Raw genomic sequence first — 25992 nt, 5'->3', positions numbered from 1 at the left:
AACCTTATAATAACAAAGAAAAATAGTTAAGTCTTTAATCTAGTTTTATGAAAAAGTACAACTTCTTTCAGAGTTTATTTGATATTTTTGAATTAAGGCAACGTTAATATGTTACTATTATTTTTCTAATAAATGACTTAAAGACATAAAGTTGTTTCCCTTATTTTAAATTTGAGCTTTACCTCGTAAGTGAACTCTTAGATAAAACATTACCAGAGAACAACCGAACACAGAGAAGCGACAGTCCTTTGAAGTTACGTGGCCAAGCCGCCAATGACAGCTAACAACCAGAAAATTAATAGTCAGTATGCATATCACACAATATAAATTCTTAAGAGCGTGGGCGCAAAATTTCGGGCCAATGTTTTTTAAATGCATTCATTTTTTTCGAATCCTGAAAAAACTAATAAGTATTTTTGAAAAATTTAAACGCAGAATGAAAGACTACATTATTACTGAGGGCCGAAAGTCCCTGAAAACTTCTATAATGTTTACTTTAATAAGTTACAGGGGTGAAAAAAAAAGAGAAAATTTAGTGTGATTTTTAATTTCAAATATCTCATTCAAAAAAACTTTTTGTTTATTCTAAGGGACTTTCGGCCCTCGGTAATAATGTAATCTTTCATTCTGTGTTTAAATTTTTCAAAAAAAATTTTTGTTAGTTCTCTCAGGATTCAAAAAAAAATGATTGTATTTAAAAAGCATTGGCCTGAAATTTTGCGCCTACGCTCTTAAGCGAAACAAAGAAATTACAAAAAATCTTAAAATTACAACTGAACAAGACTTCAAAATTGCAAAAACATGGTTGCAAATAAACAAACTTACATTAAATTATGAAAAAACTAAATAGGTACTCATGTACTTTTTGATGTATACAAAAGTTGTCTGCCAATTTTTAATTCGTTAAATATAAATAACACAGATCATTGAAGGTACTGCGTCATGCGCCAATGTTTTTCTTCTATTTCCTTTTACAATAACATTATCTTCAAAATCCAGTTCACAAATCCTATAATTATTATAAAGTGAATCCATTTTGAATAACAAATCTTCTCGTCTGCAAGCTTCTATCCACACTTTGGCACTACAAATTTTTAACAGAACAAATTTTAAACAAAGAACTTTTTCTGTATTTATAAATAATACTTTACTACTTACAACTATAAGAGTATTAGTATATTGTAAGTAATGAAATATTTAACTTTTGTCAATATCTAATCTTAATAAATTTACAGTTTTCTCCTGACTAAGTCACAAAACTGTCACTAAATATTGAGATATGCAACAAATAAAGTTTTAATATTTTTTATTTGTAATTCCCATCTAAAACTCCTAAATATTTTATGTACTTCGATCCATATATTTGATCTTTTTTATTTATATTTAACGAATTAAAAATTGGCAGACAACTTTTGTATATAGCAAAAAGTAGATGAGTACCTATTTAGTTTTTTCATAATTTAATGTAAGTTTGTTTATTTGCAACCATGTTTTTGCAATTTGGACGTCTTGTTCTGTTGTAAGTTTAAGATTTTCCCAATTATTGGTCTAATTATGTTTCCAAACAATTTTTAGTTTGAGCATTTTAGTAATTTCTTTGTTTCGTTTAAGAGCGTAGGCGCAAAATTTCGGGCCAATGCTTTTTAACATTTTTTTGGAATCCTGAGAAAACTAAAAAATATTTTTGAAAAATTTAAACACAGAATGAAAGATTACATTATTACCGAGGGCCGAAAGTCACGAATAAACAAAAAGTTTTTTTGAATGAGATATTTGAAATTAAAAATCACACTAAATTTTCTCTTTTTTTTTCACCCCTGTAACTTGGCCACCATCTGTTGATTTTTTGACCTGGGCCTTCGGAGACTTGCGTCTTTCAATAAAAGAAATAGCACTGACACCAAATTTAATGTTTTCATTTTGAACTATCCCTTGGCAGATCAAAGTTTATTTTTTATAGCTCGGACAGACACGTCGGCGTCGGCTTACTGTTCGAAAGTCAAACCAATACTATTATGTAATAACTAATAATAATTACAAAGCAATAGTAATTACCTGTTATTATTCTTAGGGAATCTAAATAAACTTATTCCTTTTCCTGTCACAGATGAACATCCGCGAATCGCACAAATATATGCAGACATTTTAATTATAAATCAAACTTTTAACTATAAACTATAACTATAAACTGATATATTTAACTATAACTATAAACTATAACTATAACCTTTTAACTATAAATAAATTATATAAATGGTCAAATGCACTTGTTGTGTCGAGTGTTTACCATAGATGCCTACGGACTATCGAACACAACCAGAATTAAAGAATAAGCACGTGTTTTTGACAGTTAAACAATAAGAATCGGGCATGCGTATACAAAAATGGTACACGCTTTTGGACCGTTGTGTCGCTTCTATGTGTGTTCGGTTATTCTATGACATTACCTCGTAACTAGTGTCATTTTACGTAAATTCAAAATTTCTCTAAAACATATTTGCTTGTTTTATTTTGCTTTCCAAAGATAATCCTATTTCACAAAAACATAATAAGATGCGCCCTAAATTAAACTATAATAGTACGATTTTTTTGGTCTCCTATCTATACAATCATCATCTTGCCACTTACGAGTTCCTGCTTATTCGTTGTCGATATGTAAACTTACAGTTAAAATAACTATCCCGACTCAGAGACCCTTTATGTGTTATGGTTAGGGAGGTACACCCGTGCTCAATGTTAAATTGAATGTGCAAAGTGCCATCGATGCATTTCCGTTTATATAAACACAACAAAATTGAATAATGCGCACGGTTCTCGTATGCTATCAATAATTATTGTTACCGACCTTCAAATGTTTATTTAAAATAGCAAATAATTTCGATAGCTATCTATAAAATTATTGGATAACTAAAGAAAATAATTTTTCTCGTTTATAAGTCACTCGTTATTAGCAATGAAGTCGAAAGAAGTGCTAACGTTTCTATTTTTGTCATGTGTGTGTTGTACCAGCTGCTATAAAATCTTGGGAATATTCCCATTCGCTACTCGGAGCCACTACTTTCTTGGGAATGAACTTATGAAAGGGCTCGCTAGAGCCGGACATGAATCTACTATTTTGACAGTATTTGAAGAAAAGAAACCACCTAATGATAACTATAAGCAGATTATTATGGAGGGGTTCTACGATCAACAAATGCGTAAGTACTATTTTTATGAATTTTTTTGTAAATTTAATATATAAAATACACACGCAACATAGAATGACAGTTTTATCTTTATAGTATTTCCTTAAACAATATGAACAATCGTAAAAGCAGGTCAGAAAGAACAGACTAAATTAATATTTTTTGCTCAGCAGTTGCTAAAAAATTACGGCAAATGTTAAGCAAAAATAATTTACATTTTTTCGTACTTTCCATAGTCCGTCACATTTTTGATGGTTTGTAGAGTAAAGCTGTTTATTCTTTTGACTGGCATTCTCTTTATGCCATGTTCACTTTTACCTATACTAAGTACTAATAGTAGTATTTAAAAAGTACCTTTTCTATAAAACTCTGATACCTGTTCCATCGTTCCATAATGACTTCGCAGAATTCGATTCTTCTATCAAAATCATCTTCTACCAGCTCCTGGACCAGATGTACGTTGTACAGATGCCACTTTTCCTTTTTTAGCACTCTTACAACAGTTGATTGGTGGACATTATTAGCTAATGCAATCTGCCTAGATCTAGTATGGAAATTTTCTTGAAACGCCTGTACAATGTCCAGTTTCTTGGGGGATTCGCAGTAAATGAGTATTTTTTGTAATTCCACTTAATTTAACTAAGTACATAATTTTGGTTATCCCTGTATTAATAAATATTATTCGCATAATACATTTTTGCAAAGGCGATTAGGAGACCTGTCAAATGAGGTGACCCGTGACCTCGGTTTGTATTTTAAAAAATCGTTGATTACGTTATTAGTTCAACACTGACGATGAAATGTCCAACACATATATCGAAAAGGAATAAAAAGATTATACATGTATATTAATGATTCTTCTAAGGTTTCTCCATAACACTCAAAAATATTATATAAAAATAGCTCAAACTTGCAATATCTCAGACATGTGATGAGAGACGAAAGATACAACATCTTGAGACTCATAATTCAAGGAAAAATAGAGGGTAGGAGAAGCGTAGCAAGAAGACGCGTTTTCTGGTTGAAGAACCCGAGAGAGTGGTTTGGTTGCAGCTCAAGGCAATTGTTCAGAGCAGCTGCCTCGAATGTCAAAATAGCCATGATGATTGCCAACCTTCGTCGCGGAGATGGCACTTAAAGAAGAAGAAGCTCAAACATCTTCAACTTCATAAAATTCAATAATGTCTTCATTTAGAAATTGTCTTCATTTTGATCTCTCGCTAGGTTATAGAATGTTGCAGATTAGAACGGTTGAATCTTTTCAACTTTACAGCTACTTCCATAGGTAAAATAGTACCTAAACCTTCTCTTCCACACATAAAAAGTTCTGTTATATATCTGGTTTAAATATGAAATTCATTATAGAAATTTTCTTCATGGATTGTTTAGTGGACTCCTTATAAATGGGTTCACTGTATAATCAAAATCTCCAAGTAACAACCCATTTCTCTCTATTTAAACTTCTTACTAAGAATACAGAATTACTTATACCTACCTGGTAGATACCTAGAAACACATATCCAAGAAGTATCACGAAATTGTCAGAATTTAAAATCAATATTCCATATATTATATAGAAGATTTATTGTAAGTTTTGAAATTTCCTACTACACTTTGGATATTTTGTATACTTACTCTGAATCTTTTTTACAATTTAGTGTATTTTATAATCAAAAAAATCTGACAACCTAGGTGCTATGTGCACATTTTTCATTTTTTAATCCTATACAGAGAACACTTTACGTACTCAACTCAATAAGTGACAATCCGATTTGTAAGCGAGTCTGAGAGACACCCTAAGTTTACAGTACTACTCCCACAGTGTGGTACCTGGCGTGTTTCTGTGTGGGAAAAGTCGACCATCCGTTTTATACTATGAAGGGGATCATCAAATATTCAACGTTGAAATGTGATATAATGTATCGATATGATCAATTTATTAGAGAATAGTGACTAAACTCTTGTGAGTTGCATGCTATATTTTATCTATGATCATAAATTAATTAATTTAAAAAACCAGAGTATATCATATACATGAGAAACTTAAAACGACAGTTTGAACAAAATTCAGTCTTATCAGCAGTCAGTACGGAGAATGTGATGCTGACAGAGAAAATAATATTAAAATAGTAGTTAAGCGAAGGAATGAAATTGAATGAAATGAAGGAATGCAAATTTTAGATTCCCCATGTCCCTATTAACATCTCTATCAACGTCTGGTTTGCCTGGCAATTTTTAGAAGGCTCAGATTAAGGCAGAAATCTGAATTGTGTTTCGAAACTATTTTACTCAAATTGAATGAATATAAGAAAAGCATATAATGAAAGCAACGTAACAAATTCGGTTCGAACAAATTTTGTTCTTAACAGCAGCCACTGCTAGTCGATACGGATATATGGTTATGAATAAACATTTTTATTGACTCCCAAAATCAAAACTCGTTAAAAATATTGCTCTCGTGACCCTGAATTTCCCTATACTTCTTAGTGCAACTGCAAGGTGGTTTCAATTCTCGACAAGGCACATTTTTTTTTCGTTTTGTCACTTATGTATGGTAGCCCTAAATTTCGTCGAATTTTTCCTTTTGATTTTGAATAACAGTATTCATTTCTTTGTCTTCATCGACTTGTCTCCATCGTCTCCATCTTCATCGTTATCATGCATTAGCAGGAAGTCGTCGCCAATGTAGCAGCTGTAAGGAACAACATGGTCTTGGAGAATATCCATGATATGACAATCTGCTGTCAAACCCCTTCCGCGAATGGGTCAATTGATATTCTGAAAATACTATCGCCAGAAGTGTTTGGGAAGTATTTCTGGAACTCTTCAATTAGGCTCTCCAATTGGTTTGATATTTGGATTTTCAAACTTGATCCTTTATAAATACCCTTGAAACGTGTTTCTTTTGAGATTGACTCTATTTTAGGAAAACTCGAATAATTGCAGGGGTTTGCAGGATTTTACGCCTCCAAAGTTGCAATTTCTCAATATACATCTTTATCGCATGACGATGAGTTTTAGGTTAAGGCTGTTCAACGAGTCAAAGATGTCTGACAAATAAGCCAATATTACTTGGGTACAATGTTTTTTGAAGGCCACGCTTAGTTCATTTTACTTTTGCTTTTCCAAGAAGGTGATTACTTCATCTCGAAGGTCTTGCCAACATGTCTCCTTTCGAGAGCTATCGTACTTTTGTATGAAATCGCAATGTTTTGTGATCACTCCCTAAATCTTCACAAAAAGTTTTAAACAGTCGAGTATTCAACGTACTGTTTTTTATGTAATTCACTACTTTAAGACAGCATTTAGTTCATTTGAAAGAGTTTTTGCTGCCAAGGCTTGTCGATGTATAACACAATGTATGCCAGTCACACCAGCATTTTTCTCTCTTACTAATTGTACAAATCCTGAGTGAGAATCAAGCATTGAAGGTGCGCCATCCGTACATACACCGATCAGTTTTTGCCAAGATAGTTCATGTTTGTCAAAAAAGTCTGACACTGTTTTCATAACATCAATAGCTTTTGTCGTGGTCTTCAACTCTGTAGAAAAGAGTACCTCGTCTATCATTTTTTCGTTTTCAATATACCGAACATAAACAATTAACTGAGAACATCGTGCTATGTCTGTACTCTCGTCTAGCTGAATAGCAAAAAATGGAATTATTTTACTGCATCAACTACCTGGTTTTGTATGTCTTCGGCCATAATATCAATGCGACGTTTCACAGTATTGTCAGAAAGAGATATTTGAGATAACTTTTGCTTACTCTGCGTTCCAAGAATAATATCATCTGCCTTTAATAAACACGGTTTAAAGGTGGGTACACATTTGCGAGCCGAACTGTTTGCGAACTGCTCGTGAGCTGTTCGCGAAGAGTTCGTTGAAAATATGTTTATGTTCAGGCTATCCAATACCCTAAGTATCTAATAACAAACCGAGAATTAATTTACTTCTTTATTCTAAACATTTCGGTATTTTGTTTAGATTATCTGTTATTAATTTCTCTCGTTACTTTTGAATAAGCCGCGCTCGTTCAGCAATTTTGTTTAACCGAATGATCTCATCGCACACTTAGCAGAAACAATTTATAGACACAATTTATAGTTCTGCGAACATTCTTTGTGTTCGTCCCAAAAACCGACAGGCTGTGGTTCCTGACGAGCAACGAACGAACAGCTCGCAAGCGGTTCGTACCGTCGTACAAATTAACGAATATAGCGTTCACAAACGGTTCGCGAACAGTTCTGCTCGCATATGTGTACCCGCCTTAACAAGCGTCTTTCCAATAATATGGCTCTTCTTTTCTTTAGCAATCAGAAGTGATAACTAGTACTATCCAACTTCATGCGTTTTAAATTTTCAGATTTTGTAGCAAAAAATTCCTTTAGTTTGTCCTTAAAAGAGTTATGTTTGGATGACAAATATCTTTTAAGACGATTAGGTCTCATTACTTAATACTTCATAGCAAATTACACACTGAGGATGTTCGATATTAAGTTTACGTATACAAATAAACTCATATTTGATATAATCATCATTATACTTGCGTTTCTTTGCTGAGCTCATCTTGGCTACAATAACTTCTCTCACTCAAATTAATGAAATCAATGAAAGTCAACTACGACAATTAAAATTTCATAACACGTACGCTTTTATAATGCAAAAATACGTGCAGGTTAGGCCGGAGTATCTCAAACAGTGAGTCACAATTGAAAATTGATTAGCTATTTATTAGCTGCGGTTTGCTGGCCAGCGCCTGATGGGGGTGGGAAGGAGAGAGGCAGTGCTTGGAAAGCCTCGGTTGACAAATGCGAGCTATTGCCACATTGAATGGCTCACATTCCATTCTTTTAAGTTCGATTTTAAATGTATGTGTAAAGTCAGATGTTACAGCGGTTTGTTTTGATTTTCTAAACATCATGGTTAATTTAGAATGTTGGAAAGACTACTCAAATTTAATTTGGGGTGCGCCTCTCAATTTGGGAATCCCTGGCGTAGAACATGCCCGTTAGAATGTTTGCTGCATTACCTGTGCCATACAGAAGTAGGCAAATTTTACAACACGTTGCTAATTTACATAAAACAATTATTTTTTGGAAGCTCTGTAATAAACAATATTTTTTTGCATTAGTTATTTTAATTTAAAGTAACACAACATAAAATTACTAAGCATAGAATCTAATGATTCGAGTAAGTCGATTTTTTTGCTCGCAAGTGTAGATTGATGTCGATTCAAAAATTAAAATTGATGTTTTTAAGATTTTTTTAAAAAGTGGTAAAACATCACGTATATGTATATAGACAGATACTTGTAAATAATCACTGCTTACTCATAATTATTGTACTCTTGGTTCTTTTTTTATATCGCTATAACCGTCTTCGTAACTTGCTTATTGTGACTTTAATATTTTAGAAATTTATGGTCATTTGAAAAATATATCCCAGAAAGACTTTCAACAATTTTTAAAAAATCCTGCCATCGCGATGCTCGGTTTTTTCGACATAATGAACCAAATAACTGAATTAACATTAAATCATACAAAAACTCAGCAATTAATTCAAGAGAAACCGAAGTACGATGTGGTTATAGTTTCTCAATTCAACCTTGAAGCGGCAAAAGCCATTGCTCCACATTTAGGTGCTCATTTAGTTGTCTTTTTCAATCATGATGCCAGTTCTTGGGTAAACCATCTTGTAGGAAACCCGTCGCTACCGTCATATGCTGCCGAACTCATGCTAGGGTATACGGGACAAATGGACTTTAAACACAGACTAATAAACACGCTGTTTTCTATGGCACAATATGTGTACATCCACATCTTTCAATATCCACGGCATTCTGCACTAGTACATAAATATATTTCAAAAGATATTGACTTTTACAAGGTTATATACAACACTTCCCTGGTACTTCTTAACTCCCACATCAGCCTGGCCAAATCGGGTGCTTTGGTACCTTGTATGAGGGATATTGGAGGATTTCACGTGCAGCCACCCAAAAAGCTACCAGAGGACTTACAGAAATACTTAGAGGATGCTAAAGACGGAGTCATTTATTTCAGTATGGGATCAAATGTCGGAAGTTCTACGTTACCTTTAGAAACTAGACAAGTTTTAATGAAAGCGTTTTCGAAGAGAAAGGAGAAAGTTTTGTGGAAATTTGAAGATAGTAATATGCCTGGTAAGCCTGCCAATGTAAAAATCCAGAAGTGGCTGCCTCAGTCTGACTTATTGGGTAAGTGATTATGCCATTTTGGTAATTTATTTTTATTTGATTAGATCTGTTAATGACAAAACAAGGTCAATTGGATTAATGTTGAAATGGCGTAACTTAAAATAACTCCAATAGTTTTTCTGGAAATTACTGAGCTATTGACCTTTACTGCACGTTTTATATTTTTATTTTTTCAATGTTTCTGGAGACCGTGGACAGTTCTGTTTGCTATTGCTATGCGACTTTTTATGACGTCGCTTGTCGTGTTTGTTGCGTTTACTAGCGATCCAAGATATGTGAATTCTTTGACTTGCTCAAAGGTATGGTTGTCAATTTGAATTCTCTGTTGGATATTTCGGGGTTTTTAGAAACCACCATATATTTGGTTTTTTCCTCGTTTACCACAAGTCCTAATTCACTTGCCGCGTCCGCAAGCCTTGTAAAACAGGATTTAAAAAATCGTAACACTCTCTGAAAAAAAAAATAATAAAATTATATATCTACAATTTCCACTTCTTCATTATTATGGTCAGTAGCTTCTTTTAGCTGATTATAAAACGTATGGTAGACTGGCGAAATATAAGGTAATAAGCTTTTTACATTTTTTATTTTATTTTTTGCAATTTTCAGAGGCTCTTTGTATTTTGTTTAATGTTTGACAATTTTATTGTTATAGGTCTGCTTTTTCTTGTGACATTAAGTGAAATAAATGAGCCAACATTTTGTGATTTAAATCAAAAGCTGCATGTTCCAGCAGAATCTAAGCTCTGCTTGTCAGGAAAACGTGCGTTTTTATTAAAATTATTTAGAAGAGGTTCAAAACTGTAAAAATAATTCTGTGTCATCTGCGTAACAACAAAAGGATTCTTTTTATTTGATTTCATAATAATATCTCCCCAACCTACTGGCGAATAAATAACTGGTGCACGGTTTCTCTGGCATAATAGAGTGACCACTAACCAGAAAATGATGTGTTATTTGTTTAAATTTCTTTTCCTTGACTAATTGCAACCAAAAAGCTATTAATTGCCAGTTCTTCTTCTGACCTTGATAGTTATCGGGAAAAACAACGAGCTCCTCACCCATAAGTACATGTATCCCTTGTCGTTGGTACAGTCGTGTATCCCTAAGTTATAAAGCCAAATTTTTCTACAATAAAATGCAGGACCAGTGGTTAATTTTCACAGAAGCATTCTTTGCTGTAAATCAAACGAGATTACTAATTTTAACTTGTTTGTAATAATATATTCGTTTTTTTTTTCAGTTTTTAGCAAAGCCTGTCTTAGACCATTATTAATGTCAAAGAACGTAGAGTTTTCTCCTTCAATTCTAACGCATGAGCTTACGTTTTGCATTGTTAGTTGGGTCAACTTAATTAACTTAGGTGGGATCCCAAAGTCTATCATTGCATTATATAATGCAGTTTTTTTAACACTGTTATAGCCTGCTTTGAAGTCGACGAAAAGATAGTGTGTATCTGTCATATATTCTAGTGACTTTTCTAGAATCTGCCTATGTGCTTGAATTTGATATGTAGTTTACTTTCCAGCTGTAAATCCGCATTGATATTGACCAATAATATCCTTTTTAAAATGTTTAAGTCTTTCAAACAATACATTCCGAAGATTTTAGTTGATCACCCTTTTTATGCAACGGACATATTATTCCCTTTAGCCACTCTTCTGGTACCAATTCATTCTGCCATATAAGTACATACTATTAGTTTATCGATTGCAATAGTTGAAATAATATTCTTTAAAACTGGCAATAAATACGGGCTTAATTAATGTACTAAAACTAGTAAACAATCATCATCATTTTGGCTTTACAACCCTGTGTGGGTCCTAGCCTCCCCAAGAATTTTTCTCCAGTCGTCCCTATCCATCGCCTTCCTCCGCCAAGCACGTATTTCCATATTTCTCATGTCTTCATCGATGTTATCTAGGAATCTTGTTTTGGGTCTTCCTCTTCTTCTTTGACCAATAGGTCTATCAAGGAGCGTTTTTCTAGCTGGGTCGGTTTGCTCCATCCGCATTACATGGCCTACCCATCTCAGACGTCCTATCTTTATGTGTTTTACGATATCTGGTTCCTGGTATATCCTATAGAGTCTTCTCCAGACACCATTTTCATTTACCGCTCCATAGATGCGCCTTAGTATTTTTCTTTCGAAACATCCTAACATGTTTTCATTGTTTTTTGTTAAAGTCCAGGTTTCTGAACCATATGTTAGGACTGGGCGTATTATTGTTTTGTAGAGTTTTACTTTTGTATTTCTTGATATAACTGTAGATTTAAAAAGGAGATTAAGCCCAAAATAGCATCTATTAGCCATGCAAATTCTGCGGTTTATCTCTGCGGTAGTGTCATTTTCAGTATTAACGAGCGTTCCCAGGTATACAAATTCGTTAACTGCTTCGATGACGTCATTTTCTATAACAAGTGGCCGTAGTGTTTGTGGTTGCGTACCTATTTTCATGTATTTTGTTTTATTGGTGTTTATTATTAAACCTATTTTTGTAGCCGCTTCCTTTAATGCTATGTACGCCTCTCGTGCTGCGTTTTTCGTTCTCCCAACAATATTGATATCATCAGCATATGCTAAGATTTGCACAGATTTGTTATATATTGAACCGGTAGTTGTGATTTGTGACGTACGTATTACTTTTTCCAGAGCTAGATTGAATAGTATACAGGAGAGTGGGTCTCCCTGACGTAGCCCGTCATTTGTTTTAAAAGGTTCAGAAAGTTCCCCCTGGATTCGTACTTTGCATTCAACTTTTTCAAGGGCTAGTTTGGTTAAACTTACCAACTGATTTGGTACTTCTAGGTCTATCATTGCTCTAAACAATTCTCTTCTATTTACAGAGTCGTAGGCTGCCTTGTAGTCTATAAATATGTGGTGCGTGTCTACACCGTATTCCAGGGTTTTCTCTAGAATTTGTCTTAGGGTTGAAATCTGATGAATTGTTGATTTACCACCTCTGAAACCAGCCTGGTATTGTCCTATTATTCGCTCTGCATATGGTGCCATACGATGGCATAGTATATTGGAGAATATTTTATACGCTGCATTTAGGAGCGTAATTCCTCGATGGTTAGAGCATTCAAAGATATCTCCCTTTTTGTGTATGGTGCAAAGTATTCCAATATTCCAATCATTGGGAAGGGACTTCTGTATCCATATTTCTTTTATAAGCTGCTGTAGCGCTATTATGATATCGTGGCCACCTTCTTTATATAATTCCGCTGGGAGATTATCTATTCCGGGTGATTTGTTTCTGGCTAGTTTGTTTACAGCGTCTTTAACTTCCAGGATCGTTGGTGGATCCTCCTCCCTCTCGTCTGCTCCGCTTACCTCGCAGCTTTCGTCTTCCGGGTTTTCTTCTTCTTCCTCTATATTAAGTATCTGGTTAAAATATTCCGTCCATCGGTTTAGTACGTCTGTTCTTGTTGTTAAGAGATCGCCATTTAAACTTCTACATTGATTTGTGTTTGCCTTAAATTCTTTTCTGTTGATGTTAACTAGTAAACAATACAGGTCGCAAAAAAGCGTGTTTACTATTCTAGTTTTGTCTTTTTAATCACAGATACTAGCTAACTGGTTGGTTTTTGGCAGATTTATGTGTTAATATTTGTGTGAATTCTGTGAGTAATTTAATTTTTAGACCAGTTAATTAGAAATTACAATTTTACCTAAATGTTTGCAAAAAGTTGACGACACTATGGATAATGATTATATAGATTTTAAAACTAGGAGTAGTGAAACAAAGGATTGTTGCGGATCATTATCAATGCCGATTCACTGGCGGAAAGTCGATTCTACACCAAATATGCGCACATAGGCCAATGGATCGGTTCTTGGTTTACTTCAAAGCAGCCTATGACAGTGTTAAAAGAACTGCTCTATATAATGCAATGATAGACTTTGGGATCTCACCTACGTTAGTTAAATTGACAAAATTTAGAATGTAAAGGTCGTGGCATATTATCATGCACGTTGCGTTTCCAGCCTGTAGCGTTTAGTTTCCGAAAAATATAATTTAAATGGTTTTAAATATGAACAATTCACACTGTCTGGAACGTATCGTATCAGACACCTTACGTGTCCGTTCAGTATATTCGAAAACAATATTTTACTGATGTCGACCGCTACGAAACGAGTCGAAACCTGTTGGTACGGATAATGTGAATTAGGAGTCCGTCGCTTCCCCCTCGTTATTTATTTAGTTATCTATTTTATTTTATCCTTTATTATTTATTTATCTATTTTGTCATTTATGCATGTGTTTTTATTGCTTCGTGACAATTAATCACGGAAGTGATAAACAATTAGGACTTCTGCACGGAAGTGATACCTCTTCTTTTTTTAAAAATACTCTTTGGTTTGATATGTATGGCTTCTTTAAACGTAGTATGTTGTTTTTTAACTAAAGGTATAATTAAATTTAAAATATATTCAAACTGAATCCTATTCATTCTAAAATATCCATAATATTTTTCATCATCATCAATTAATTCTTTGTATAAAGTCCAGTATTTACCTTCCTTTTTCCTTTCTCTTAGCATTGGATGTACTCCAAACCTTTTTACTACAGTTTTTCTTTCTTCATCGTCAACTAGAAGAGCAATTGCACATAATTTTTGTCGCGAAAAGCGAGAACACATCTTCATCGTACCAAACTGAAACGTTTTATGTATGAAAATGTGAACGCGCAGTGCCATTGCTGGAGTGGGAACGCTACCTGCCCGAAAATATACGTGAATGATAATATGCCGCGAACTTTAAACGTAACCTCGTGCGTTAGAATTCAAGGAGGAAACTGTACGTTCTTTGATGTTAATTAGCTTGCCTCCTCTTTAATATTGTCTTGGGAAAGGCAGATAGATATTAGATTAAACGAAACTATCGTTAATAGATTGACGCAAATTATCGCATTCGCTGATGATATTGTTATAGTGGACAGAATTATAAGAGACGAAGTGCAGTATTTTACAAAGTTTACGAATGCGGCAAGTAAACGAGGATTTATTGTCTTATTCTTCTTCTACCTGCAGTAAAGACTGACTTTACTCACAAAACTACCGGAACAACCTAGGATTTGTTGTAAACGAGGAAAAAACAAAATATATGTTAGCTGCTAAAAATCCTCAAAATGTTCAACAGAGAATCCAAATTAACAAATATACACATATGTCCAAAAGTTTGGGATAATGGAATATTTCATCTTTTTATTGATTTTTATATATAAAATCTTCTGAATAGTTAAACATCATTTTGTTTCAATTCTCAACAATACTAAATAAATCTCAAAACCAGATAAACGATATGCGAAAAAAATATTTATTTTCTTGGAATGAAAAACTTACAATGTAGAACTTACATTTTAAAAATAAATTAGTATAGAAAAAAATAATTTTTAATAAAACTAATAATAAGTATTTCCTCCATTGGCCTGTATGCAAGCCTGTAGGCGATTTGGAATGCTGCGGATTAACTAGGCGAGCGGTTTACCCCTATAAGCAGAGCATCAACCGACTAAAATTCTTTTTGCATTTCTAATGCCCCAAACCTTTTTTATTCGATTCTATATATTTTTCCAAGATGAAATGTATTTTTTTAAAATTTTTACAAGTGGGCCGGCAATTGTTATTAACAAATAACTTATACAAAAAAGCAATTTCACCGAATTGTTTCGGAATCAATTTTTTTAGGTGTATCTCATCAAAATAAACACTTTTTCTCTCTTGATAATTTTTCGAAAAATGCTTCCTTTTAGAGTTATTTGCATTTTTTTGTTGAAGAAATGCCGTAATTAGTGATTTTTGGGATTTTTTTTCTAAAAAACTACTAAATGAATTGCAATTTTACAAATAGCTTTATAATCTTTAAACCGTCGAGTACAAGTTAGAATATTTTGACAAGGATAAATTGTTTCTATCTCGCTAAAAACGTGGACCCAAATATTTCGAATATGCCTTTCGAGAGTATCCCGCTAAGCGTGTACAGCGGTTGAGGTGCTGTAGGCGCTAAAAAAATGCATCTAATGAAAAATTACCACCTTCGAAACCAGCATTATTACAACATTACTTAAGAGCAAAGTGGCAAATAAATGAATGGATTCAAGCAAAAAACAATATTACTTCATCTCTTGATCCATTAACCCATGGTTGGACAATGGAAAATAATTGTTTCGATTTTAATTATTTTAAAGGCGAAACTAATTTAGATATGTTACAAAAGTATTTCTGCTCATGTACCGGAAAATGTTCTACGAAAAATTGTAATTGTATTTCCTATATTTTAGAATGCTGCGCAGTATGTGCATGTACACCAGAGAATTGTAAAAATATTAAAGACGACTCTATTGAAGATAATGAAATCAGCTTATTAGATGGAAATCCTGTTGCTGTTGACGAAAATTTTCAAATTATTGACGAATGAAAACGATGTATAATTAATATTATATTTTAATTTTATTATATTTTTTAATGAAAATTAATTATATATTGCTTAATGTATTTCACTGTAATAAAACATTCAATAATATAGTCACCACGTATATTAAAAGAAAAATTACATTATTATAGCATTGTAAAAAATTAATTTTAATTGTTTTAATTATAATATGTCTATATAAAAATAATTAGAAATATCTAATTATAGTACAATTTTTAATAAATTGTACGTAATATTTGTATTGAATTAATTTTTTAAATTTAAACAAATATTTTTACTTGCCGCACGCCTGTATCGCCGCAACCGCTGTACACACTTAGCGGTAGACTGCTCGAAAGGCATATTCGAAATATTTGGGTCCACGTTTTTAGCAAGATAGAAAAAAATTATCCTTGTCAAAATATTCTAACTTGTACTCCACGGTTTAAACATTATAAAGCTATTTGTAGAATTGCAATTCATTTAGTAGTTTTTTAGAAAAAAAATCCCAAAAATCAAAAATTAAGGCATTTTTTTAACAAAAAAATGCAAATAACTCGAAAAGGAAGCATTTTTCGAAAAATTATCAAGAGAGAAAAAGTGTTTATTTTGATGAGATACACCTAAAAAAATTGATTCCAAAGCAATTCGGTGAAATTGCTTTTTTGTATTAGTTATTTGTTAATAACAATTGCCGGCCCACTTGTAAAAATTAAAAAAAAATACATTTCATCTTGGAAAAATATATAAAATCGAATAAAAAACGTTTGGTGCATTACAAATGCAAAAAGAATTTTAGTCGGTATATTCTGTTTCTAAGCGTCTTTTGAGGGGTAAACCGCTCGCCTAAACTGGTCGAGCTGGGTTTGCGGAATTCTATCCCACTCTTCACGAGCAGCATCTTTAAGTTCTCGAAGTGTAATAGGGGGATTGTTTCGCTTCTTGATGCGTGTTTTGAGAATGTCCCAAGCATGTTCAATAATGTTAATGTCGGGGGAATTCGAGGGCTACTGTAACGTAGATATTCCTTCTTCTTCAACAAAATTTTGTACTGCTGATGTTCGATGAGGAGGTGCGTTGCCATGCATAAACACAAATTCATCACCTACTGCCCCTTGGAATAGACGTACGACAGGATTTAAAACTTCCTTGATGTATACAGCACCAGTGACTCTTCTCTCCAGAACCAGCAGTGACGTCCGTGTACCATTTATAATACCACCCCAAACCATAATACTGCCACCTTCAAATGGGACACGTGGTTTAGCTGTTTCTAGTGGGCCTTATCGTCCTGGGGCCCTCGAAACCAGTATTCTTCGCGAATCAGATACCAAGTCAATTTTTGACTCATCAGAGAACATCACGTTATTCCAGTTAGGATCATGATGCACCATTTCTCTAGCCCATTGCAACCTTACTATTTTATGTTGGTAGGTTAGTTTACACATAGCGGTCTTCTACATATTTACCGCAAATACAAATTTACCGCATTTAGTCTGCGTGTTATTGTTTGCCGTGAAATATTCAGTCCTTGAAGCCTAGAAATTTCTCTGGATATACCACTTGTAGATTCCAGACGATTTATACGAGCTATAAATGTTATTTGCCGGTCTTGTGCTGCTGTTGTACATCGATTTCTACCACTTCTGGGACGATCCTTGACGTCATTTGTATCTTGGAATTTTTTTTTTAATTATCGATACAGCACTCTGAGTAACATTAACAATATTCACGATATAACTTTGACTAAAGTCCTGTTGTAACAAAGCAATTACTCTGGATCTGTCAAAATGAGATATCACGTTTTTAGGCATTTTTAAACGGCTCAATTCAAATTTAAACAAAGACTGAAATAATGTGTAAATACGCTAATCAGTTGAATGTGACCAAAATCATACAAAAACGATTCAAATTTTTTATCATTTTCATTTAATAACCCTCCAGAATAAATATCAACAACAGTTTTAAAACCACCATAGGCGTAGATATATTATTTGTACGTATTCCAAACTTTTGGACATGTGTGTATGTTTGAGCAAATTAAAAAATTTACATTTATCTTGGATCGCTAGTTAACACAATAAACACGACAAGCGACGAAGTAAAAAGTCGGATAGCAATAGCAAACAAAAGACTCCCTGTTTAGCCTCGAGAATTAAAACTGCCATGATCATAGCCAAATTTAGTAGTTCAGCTGGCACTTGAGAAGGAGTACAAGAAGACAAGAAGTCTTTCAACCAATAATTTTTTGTAACGCCACTTTATCTGAATATCTTGTTTTTATTTATATAAATGCTTTTAGCTCATCCGAATATTAAATTATTTATAACGCATGGAGGATTTTTGAGTACGATCGAGACAGTATATCACGGAGTTCCAACTATAGCTATTCCTGTTCTCGGCGATCAATTAAGGAATGCCAGACAGTCAGAAAGTGATGGATACACAAAAGTCATAGAAATGCAGGAGCTAACAGAAGAATTACTTTCCTCCACTATCGAGGAAGTCATATCAAATAAAAAGTAAGTGCTTTTTGCTTATGCGTTGTTTACATATATATATATATATATATATATATATATATATATATATATATATATATATATATATATATATATATATATAGCAAAAGTGATAATGGTTTAAACAAAAGATCAGAAATTCAAAATTTAAGCAAAATTTATAATTATATTTTTTCTTTATGATTTATATATAAAACTTGTAAAATGTCATATTTAATTCTCCATATTTCTGTTACATTCTTTCAGACATCTGTCAACGGTGAATAAATCTTCTTCTTTTTGTTACTAAACAAAAAAGAATGTTTAAACGAAATTTTACTTTTGGCAATATAATTGTCAAAAATAAAAAATTTATGTTGGCATTTATGACATTGAGGCTATTTGTAATTGGTTGCTATTTGAACTTATTTATAAATTCAATTATTTTTGTATTAAAAAAATGTTTTCAAAATTATAAAAATTTTCGGAGAAACATTTATTAGATTAAAACATTTTTTATTAAATATTTTGAAGATGTATTAGCAGTAATTTTTACTTACCAAACTAATTTTTATTTGGTAAGTTAACAAAAATTGTTTTTTCTTTTTAGTTCAACCTTGTAAGTATTTTGTCTTTTTTAGCTCTTGATAATAATTGTAAACACAATTGAAAGCTCGAGAATATAAAAAAATAGTTAACCAATAGCCCTTTTATTGACTCCAACCCATCCAAAACAGTTATATATATATACATCTTTGTGTATAAAAATCTCGTGTCACGATGTTTGTCCAAGCTAATATTCAAAAACCCCTGAACCGATTGCAATAAAATTTTGTGAAAGTATATTTTTTGGTCCAACTTAGGAGATAGGATATTTTTTATTTCGATGAATCACCCTTATTTTTTTTACTTGTAAATTCAAAATGTGTTATACGACTTCACCTATACAATTTTAGCTTATTTGATCCATGCAGTTATAAAATATCATAAAATGTGATTTAGTTTAACAAACTTTTTTTTTTATATTAGACACCTACTGTGTTTATACCATTGAAATCTGGTCAAAGCTGACCAATTATCAATTTTTATCAGTCTTAATTTACTAAAGGATGCATTCTAAGAGCATACCCTATGGCGTCCTCTTATTTTATCTAACAACTATGCACTAATCCCTAACATGCAAATTCACAACACAGCACTATGCTCTGCTTTTACACTAATTACACTTTACACTAACTCAAATGGTTTTGTTCGTTTGAGTCTTCTTTCTAACCCAGTATTATCGAGGCGCTAGATGGCCTCGATGTTTACGTGTTTATGGAGCCGTTGTTCGTGACTACCTGCCATCTTCTTGATACTTTTATTTACATCTTTCATCTCAAGGTCCTTGTGGAGGTCGACATTTCTGATGTACCAAGGAGCATCAAAGGTTGTTCCTTAGTACTTTATTCTGGAATCTCTGGATGATCTGGATATTACTTGTATTAGCACAGCCCCAGAGTTGGCAACCATACATACATACTGGTCTCAGTATTTGCTTGTATATCAGTTGTTTATTATGTGTGGACAAAACTGAATTTCTTCCCATCAGCCAATACATTTTCTTGTAACGGATACCTAGTTCCTCCCTTTTCTTTTTGATATGGGCTTTCCAGCGAAGCTTTGCATCAAGTGTGATACCCAAGTATTTTGCAGTAGATGCGTGCGGTATTTGGGCATCATTTATTCTAATTGGAATATTTTGGATTTTTTTGTTTGTAAAATTAACGTGAATTGATTTAGACTCGTTTAGTTTGATTTTCCATTTTTTTGTCCACTTATGGATCTTATCTATTGACAACTGTAATTTTTCTGCTGCTTCTTCACTGGTATCACCTACTGTTAGACTGGCAGTATCATCTGCAAAGGTGGCTATAGCATCATTTTCTAGTTCAGGTATGTCGCATGTGTATAACAGGTAGAGGACCAGACCTAATACACTTCCTTGAGGGACTCCTGCTTTAGTTTCTTTTAAATATGTGGAAACGTCTTCTTGTTTGACTCTGAAGTATCTATCAGATATGTATATGTTTAACATACGTCATTTTATATTTTTATAACTTTTTTTATAATAAATCGAGAATGACTGAATTGATTTGGCTAATGTTGGTTTTGAAATATTTATTTAAAAACCTAGACACCTTAATAGGTGAGAAAATATGATAAAACTATATATAAAAAATATTTTACTTATATACTTTAATATGTTACTTTATATTCTATTACAAAATGTTTTATACGATCTGCTGTTACAGTGGTAGTACATTTAAACATAGAGTGACGTTTAATAATTTCATGTCTATCTACTTTTTTCGTTTCGCTTAAACTCGAGAAAATATGAAGAAATTGTAAGGAAAATAGTAAAAACAGTTTTATGTTTCCATAGAAACAGTTATACAGATCACGACATTGTTTTATTGACCATACAACACAATGGCAATAACTGTGACATGTAACACGTTTCCACCTCTATATTCATTTCACAGTAGGTACGAATTGTCGTAATTGTCACATTGACATTAAAAATAAATTTTAAATGAAGTTCTGAAAGAATAAACAAATAATTAATAAAATGCCTATTACGTTGTATACCGTCCAAGAAAAAGTGCAACTTGTAATTGGATACGCGAAGTAATTGATCTATTTATTGTTACCTACACTTCGGGATGTGTAAACAGTTGTAAAAATTGTCATGAAGGTAATGAACCAAGTGATAGACCTGTCGATGAGGAGCGTCCAAACAGGGACATTGATATTTAGGCTTTTGTGGAAGCTAGTGAACCTCGCAATAGTGTACAAATTGCTAATGAAGTTAACATGAATGCTCGAGCTGTCCAGAGAGTTCTCAAAAACAATGGGTATCACTGTTTTAAGATACAACCAACGCAAGAACTGTTTCCGGAAGATAACTTTAGGCGGATGAAGTTTTGTGAAATTATGTTATAATTTATTATAACATAATGAAAATGAACTTTTTTTTTTAAAATATTTTATTTTCTGGCGAATCTTCATTTTCATTACATAAAAACACAATTCATCCGTTGCAAGGTATTAATCTCGGAAAAATAAGCACCTCAGTGTTGCAGTGCGAACGCAGCATCCGCAAAAGTTAAATGTTTGGACTAGGATGTTAGGCGAGCATATGGTCGGTCCATTTTTTATAGATGGAAACCTAAACGGGACCAAATATTTACATCTTTTACAGAATGATATCATTCCGGCAGTTCGACGCCTTCCCGTTAATTTTCAGGAGGTTTATCGCCAAAAGGATGGGTGTTCGACTCACAACTCTAGGGCAACTATTGACTTCCTCAATCAAACGTTTCCTGATCGACTGATACGTACACGTGATGACGTATAGGCGATCCTGTGACTTAGCACCTAATGATTTCTTTTTTTGGGATTTCCCTTTGATTGGGTTTTCTGAAAGAAAACATTTATAGGCATCAGTTTGAAAGAGCCACAAACCTAGTTAAATTAAGGTCAAAAATGCTTCATTTCTCTGCAAGCATTACACCCGCCCTACTCCAAAATATAAGGAGATATCTGTATGACAGATTTGTTTACTGTTTAGCACAAGAAGGTGGAATATTTGAGCCCTTAATTCATTAATCTGATTTTCTTATTTTTATTTTTTGTTAGGTATATTTTACGAAGTTTGTAGGTTCTTAATTAGGTAGTATTTTTTATGTTTAAGTTTGGAAGAATTTTATTGTTTTTTTTTATTTAAAAGTACAAACGATTCTTATTCTGATTTTTTTTCTTCTTTCTTGTCTTATTGTTATAAGCTTCGTCCATAAAATGTGTACAATTTTCAGTGACAATAAAGCATATTACTTATTTACTTACTTATTTATTTGTATTGCTATTAAGGCTAAAAAATATCCAAACAATTAGTTTTAGAGCATTATAATAAATATACTCTGATGTGATTGTAATAAATCTTAATTAGTATGGTCAACAAAACAAATATGTTGTATATGAAATGTTTTAAAAAATGTGATTTTTACTCGAGAGTAAAATATTTTTATTTTTCACAGTAAAAATTAATATTAACGAAATATGTTTTTAAATTAAAAATAATTTAAAAATGTTCAATATTGTTTATTTACAATAAAAACAACATTTTTCAACATTTTCTCTGCAATAAAGTTAAAAATTTAATTTTTTGCATTAATTCAATTCAATAATAATTACAAATTTAATGAAATAATTTTAAATAAACGTTAATTCTGAAATCTACTGAGAATGTTAAAAAACGTTACAATCTAATTGATCTAATCTATATTAAATCCATAAAATGTTCCATGTTATATTTTTATTTTATACATGAAAAAAGTCTATTTAAAAACAAATATAAAAATTTACAGTCGTTAAGTTGCGCCAAATATAGTCATTATTTCGCTTAACTAACGAGTAGAATTCAATATTATTGAAATTCAATAAAACTTTTCAAAGTCAAAGTAATAATTCTAAATGAATTTAATTATTTACTGAAAATCGGGCAGCACTGTTTTGTGACGTTATATATCAAATTATTATACAATTTCAAAAATACAAACGTTAAACCCTTGATTTATTGTTTTACGCAGTTTTATTTTGCATGTGTTAGTAGTGAATAATTATTAGTTTACAGGCAGACATAAATTTGCTAAATATTGGAAACGGTAAAATAAAACTGTATCCAAATACACAATGCATGAATTTCTGCAATTTTGTTGAGACCAAACATGAATTAATTGTAAGGGTCTTTCCGGCTATATTGAATAATTACTTGAATCATAATTGGCTCAGATTTGCGGGCAATTTTGGTGGCGAAAAATGTTGATATTAACGAAATTAACTTTCAGATTTAACAGTTGTTACTAGGTGATCTGGTATATTTTAAATAAATCGACAGTATTGTTAATGAAGACGAAGCCATAAATTATCCAAAAGAATTTTGAAATTCTCTTGATATACCGGGGATGTCATCACGGATTTCATGATATTTACTTAACTATAAATAAATTAAACATTAGCATCGTCAGCCAGTATGTATATGTAATTTATGTAGGTTTAAATGTAGAATATTATATGTATAGTATGTATTAGATTTAAATTATGAAAATCGACAAATTTGTTTCGTTATCAAAATTTATAAAAAAAAACCTTTTATCTGTTTTCCTCATAGTTTGAATAAATAATAGATAAGCGACTAACGGTGGCTATTGTCCTTGGCATGAGTTTTTAAAAATTTCTCGAAATTTATACAAAGCTAACTAGCGGACCAACTCGACATCGAGTTTTGATGTAAGTTTTGCTGATATTTAAGAGGGGCGGAGTCTAACGATCCATCGTTTCCGTCGCCTGGTGTAAATGTTCCAAAAATCCTAAAAATAAACTGTATCGACGCCAATTTTTTTAAATTGAAAATCGATACAGTAGTTTTTTAGGATTTTCAGGAAGATTTAGAAAAAGAAGTCGGTTTGAGAACTCTAACTAACCAACTAACTAAATTTATATTTAAATATTATTTAAATTTAAAAAATACAGAAAACAGTATGATGCTCCGCCATAGTCTACACTACCGCCTACTGTTCCACTTTTTTGAGAATACGCCACAATTTTACTTTATAATAAGTTTATTTTTTATTTATTTATTTAAAATAAACCTAATTTAAAGCAAAATTTTGGCATATTCCCAACAAAATTAATAAAATATTTCTAACTAATAAATTAAAAACAAAGTAATGCTTACCTCATTATTTAATTCTTCAAGTATTAAACTCAAAACGTAGTCTAAATCTCTAAATATCAATCACAACACCTCACACATGCTGCACTTGTTGGAAACAGAATACTTTCTAACTAAACATAAAAATAAAAAAATACCAACTCATCAAATAGTGTAAAACAGATCCCATAAATTAAAATCGGAGACAGGAGGGTCCCGAATTTTGAGTGGTCATTATCGTTATTCCTTAAGTGGAAACACTTGTTGGTGCATTCCAGCATTCGAGAATTGACGCGTTGTTGCATTGTGTATAATATTGAATTCCTATACTTTACTATAGGAAAAATTTTATGCCATTTTATGGCCGCCATTTTTAAACCGGTTCGAATTTTTTAAATTTTAAACCTTAGGGGGAATCTACTCAACAATCTGTTTAATTATTCGAATAAATTATTCTCCTATCTATCACCGTTTAGGAGGAGTATTGCGCACAAGAAAAGGGCTTAGCCTTTTAGTATATAAGATTAGTGAGGCCATTTTTATCGAAAACAAAAAAGAAGAAAGTGATTGATTTCTTGTGAAATTCAGCAAGCAAGCAATTTAAGTAAACCCAGCCTGTGAGATATGTTCATCCCTAAGAATTACGTTTGGGTGTAACAATTTATTGGAGCGAGGTGTATTAACTCGAGTTAAAAACAGGAGTCACTCTCCTTCGATACTCCATTCCTTTCCCCCCTATAGCACTCTGATGCGTGATAGGGGCACAATTATCAGCGAAATGCTTTTCGTGTGGAAGTCCTGGGTACAAGAACTCCAACACGATATCCTAACTCGATCAATGCAGGCTAGCGTAAGGCGCTCTTTTAAGGCGTAAGGCCTGCTTTCTCCAGTAATGTATCATCGAACTGAAATTGCTTGCTCGGGCCTCGAGTCTCTGCTCCGGGCTGCGACCAGTTCGGCGACTCGGTGTCCGCAGATGTGGGCTCTTCGTGGGCCCCCAGGTTTTGGGGTTTTGTTAATTTTTTTTGGATGGCTGTCGCCTTTTTGTTAGTATTTTTTGATGTTTTTGGTGGCCAAAGCCTTTATTTATTAATTTTTCTTTTTTTTTGAAGGTTATCCTGAAAATAAACATCAATTAATAAAATTTTTAGTGCTGCGTGCTGGGGATTCTTCTGTTGGTAGAGCTACGAATTATCTAGACTTTATGTGTTTGCCAGGATTTGCTGTTTTGGTCTTTTGTGCTTCCATCGATGAAACGAATCTTATCTTATTATCTCTCGCAGGATTGGGCTTGCGTGATTCGCTAATTCTGCATACCTAATTCTGGCTTTTTCTGCCATTTTATACTTGTTGCAGTTCTCTAAACAGAAAGCGTTAAGTGACGTATCTGGGTACATTTGCCGCTTCTCTGAGGATATTATTGTGGGCTGCTTGTATTTTATTTTTATTTGAATTGCGTATGTGTCCCCACGCGAGAGATGCATATGTGATTATTGGAAGTATGATGCTGTTTATCAGTCTTATTTTTGTCTTTATGCGCAGTTTGCTTTTTCTACCCATGAATCCTCTTATTGCTGCTCTGGCTATTGCTATTTTTTCGATGGTTGTGTCCACGTTTTGCTTGAAGGTTAAGCCTTGGTCCATAGTGACTCCTAGGTATTTCGCTTCTCTTTTTTATTCGATGGAATTATCTTGCACTAACAGCTGTTGCTCTGGGGTTTCTCTTTTCTTTTTGAATATGATTGCTTGTGTCTTTTTGGAATTGATTGCTATTTTCCATTGGATACACCATCCCTCAATGTTATCCAATGTTGTCTGTAGATTGTTGACCGCTACTTCTAAGTTTCTGTGTTTGATCGCAATCGCTGTGTCGTCTGCAAAAAGGCTCAGTAATG

The 25992-nt window shown here is 32.8% G+C and overlaps 1 protein-coding gene across 1 annotated transcript in view; it reads left to right on the top strand.

Annotated features, from left to right (window-relative positions):
- Positions 1-2963: 2963 nt before the first annotated feature.
- Positions 2964-25992, top strand: part of LOC140441091 (UDP-glucosyltransferase 2-like) — a 46546-nt gene continuing 23517 nt past the window's right edge. The window contains exons 1-3 of the mRNA XM_072531524.1: positions 2964-3197; positions 8602-9423; positions 18144-18363. Of these exons, the coding sequence (XP_072387625.1) occupies positions 3077-3197; positions 8602-9423; positions 18144-18363 (1163 nt within the window). The 5' untranslated portion in view covers positions 2964-3076. The remainder of the gene's footprint in view (positions 3198-8601; positions 9424-18143; positions 18364-25992) is intronic.

This window comes from Diabrotica undecimpunctata, chromosome 5, assembly GCF_040954645.1.
Source record: "Diabrotica undecimpunctata isolate CICGRU chromosome 5, icDiaUnde3, whole genome shotgun sequence".
NCBI lineage: Eukaryota > Metazoa > Arthropoda > Insecta > Coleoptera > Chrysomelidae > Diabrotica > Diabrotica undecimpunctata.
Note: the sequence above shows the minus strand (reverse complement) of the source record. Positions and strands in the feature narration are given on the sequence as shown.